The sequence below is a fragment of the Megalops cyprinoides genome, chromosome 16, assembly GCF_013368585.1.
Source record: "Megalops cyprinoides isolate fMegCyp1 chromosome 16, fMegCyp1.pri, whole genome shotgun sequence".
NCBI lineage: Eukaryota > Metazoa > Chordata > Actinopteri > Elopiformes > Megalopidae > Megalops > Megalops cyprinoides.
This window is the reverse complement of record NC_050598.1, coordinates 19618963-19621886: the sequence shown is the minus strand read 5'-3', so window position 1 is coordinate 19621886 and position 2924 is coordinate 19618963. Positions and strand designations below refer to the sequence as shown.

Genomic DNA, 2924 nt, shown 5'->3' with positions numbered 1-2924 from the left:
ATGTGCACTACTATGGAGAACCTCTACTCAGACCTGGACAACTCTAGCTGCGACTTGTCCTACACGCACACGGATGACGAGGACTCGCGCAGCAGCATGCAGGCGGGCTCCCCGTCATCCTCCCTTGGGCAGCCGTCATCACCCATCAGCAACAACCAGGAGCCCTCCAGCCCCGAGCAGCAGCAGAAGAAGAGACGCAGAGGGCGCGTGAGGAGCGAGGCCACGGTGCATGTGGTCAAGAAGAACAGGCGCATGAAAGCCAACGACCGGGAGAGGAACAGAATGCACAACCTCAACGACGCTTTAGACACTCTGAGGAGCGTCCTTCCTGCGTTTCCGGACGACACGAAACTTACAAAGATCGAGACTTTGCGCTTCGCTCACAACTACATCTGGGCGCTGTCCGAGACCATCAGAATTGCAGACCAGCGCCAGAGCAAGTCGCAGGACACGCCGCTCCTGCTCCCGGGGCTGGGATGTGTGGCTGATTCCCCGAGCCCAGGCAGCGATGCATGCTCTTGGATGTCCAGCGCATCGTCCTCCTCATCCTCGCCCTCGTACTGTACCTCAAACCCCAGCAGCCCCGCCGCTTCCGAGGACTATGGATTTTTGCAGGCTGATGGTCTGTACAGCTTCCACAACTTTGTTCCGGGCATCTATTAAGAGATTGCCAAAATAACGTTATTATTAAGCTTATGTGGCCTGTCATAATGTTGATAATAGTGATAACTTGAAGGGGATTGGCTTTATAGTAAAATCAAGTTTGTCACACGCTTAGAAAAAAGAAAAACGAAGCGCTGTAGCTTTTCCTAACTATTCACTGTTTGCCTTAACTATATTTCACAAGTTTTGTTTGATATCCTGTGTGTATTTACATATTTTCGTTTCTATGGATTTTACACTGAGATCGCAAGCATATAGGATGATAATTTTATTTTTTGTGATTTTTAGTAAGGTAGCCTTTGCTATGCTATTTTTCCAAACCTTTGCACTTTTCCAGCGCATACACTAAAGTCCTCTTGAAATCTTGACCCCCACCTCTATTAAAAGAAAATTAGAATTAAAAAGAAGAAAAGACAGATTTGCTTTTGCAGACTGAGGTGAAAAGTCAATTTTACAATTTGTAGAGTGATAATAAAGAAAAACGAGCGTGGAAATTTGGTTTCAACGCTCTGACAATAGACTGAAAGGCTGTCAAAAGACAAGGATCTGGTCTCATACATTATGTATTTCGACCCCCTGAAAACCGTTCTGTCTCGCCCAGCAGAAAGACTCAATTCCACATGCGAGGACCGCTCCAACACTGACTTCATCGTTTTGTTTTAATTTATTCAACGTTTTGCTTTCATATGAAAATGTATTTTTATTGTATATAAAGAGATTTATTCTATTATGTATTTACCTCAAAGTTTAAGTCTGGTGCAAACACTTTTGTACAAATAAAATTATAAGGTTTTTTTTTAAATGCTTGGTGCCGTTTGTTTTTTCATACCTCGGTAACATCGGGGGAAAAGGGTTGAATCCTGCAATTATTGTTACAGTTTGCTCTAATGAAAGTTCCTTGCCCTCGCTGATATGTGCATTTACTATGCTATCACACACACTTCTATAAGTTTTATACTACATTAGAACACATGTATAAAGCGATAGTTCTCATACTCAAACAGTTTGGGTCCCACGACAAAGTATCTATCCTTGTTTATCTCGTCGAATCAAAGGGGAAGTGATGCATTAATAAACTGATAGTAATAGAGGGCCTGTGCAGAGGCAGGTGGACGCACTTGTTAGAGATAAATTGTTACTGCATCGCCTCATCTGTCTGTAGGAGCGTTCAGTATACATCCCTTAGACCTCTATAAAAACATGTATCTAAGGGGTTATGGCTTCACCTCCATTTTGCACGTGTATACGTGTAACTTCTAGTTATAATATTAAATAGCCCAGTGGTGGTAGAAACAAAGAAAAATCACACCATTTGAATTTAGTCAGTGAAAGTTCATGCCAAAACATTGCATTTGAATCGCCGAAATGTCACCTTAAATATTGAAGGCAAAGAATTTTCAGATTGACTAGATTAGATAGTTTGAATTATTTTAAACTGGATAACCGAATACGTATAGTATTTTATAAGGCTCTCACCATATTTTGTTCTTTTGCTGCTCAAACTGAGGATAAAATCATTTTACGTCTTGCGCGCTATTATTATTATGATTATTGTTATTATTATTATGATTATTATTATTATTACAGCTGTTTTTACTTTTAGTTATTTTCCCATATAGTTCCATTGATTAAAAGTCTTCCATTTGCCTGTTGCCTCGTGGGTTTATTGCATTGTATCTTGGGAAGTCGGTAATCCCAGTTTCTTTCTTTAACTCTGATAGGACTTTGAAGAGGTTTTGATTGGGATTTCTTTGTGCTTCCAGGATCGTTTTATTTCTAAAGGGGCTCAGGTTAAATCCTCTATTTGTGAGTTCAGCATGAGGTCCGGCCAAGGCTCTTGTATCTGCACGTGTCGGGGATAGACAGGGATAAAGGGACTGCAGCAGGCCCCAGGGAGAGAAGCGCATGCCAACTAACATTAAAAAGAGAAGAAAGAAGGAGAAAGAATTCAGCCTGTCTAATCAAGAGAATAGACCCGAATGTTAATCCGACGATTAATCTCTTTCAGTATGGAAAGGTTCCACGAAAAACCGTGTTGCCTCGTTGCGTCCTAAGGAGTCTGCATCGTCTAATTATGATGATGGAAATACCATAATTTTCACCACAGTGAAGCCAGTGTAAGCACACAAACACATACTCTCTCTCGCATTCTCTTGCTCATACACACGCGGAGACTAATTACTGTTTGTCTAATGATTCGCAGTTGACTGCCTGAAACTGAAAAAAAATATCTATATAGATTAGATAATTCCTAAAAATGA

General features: G+C 41.2%; 1 protein-coding gene across 1 annotated transcript; it reads left to right on the top strand.

Moving 5' to 3' along the window:
- neurog1 (neurogenin 1) lies at window positions 1–663 on the top strand. Its single transcript, XM_036547581.1, has one exon. It carries the CDS (start codon window positions 1–3, stop codon window positions 661–663), a length of 663 nt encoding a protein of 220 aa, XP_036403474.1.
- Window positions 664–2924: the final 2261 nt, after the last annotated feature.

Bases quoted from the DNA above. Each gene is read 5' to 3' on its own strand.
- neurog1 (XM_036547581.1), top strand. From the start codon at position 1: ATGTGCACTACTATGGAGAACCTCTACTCAGACCTGGACAACTCTAGC.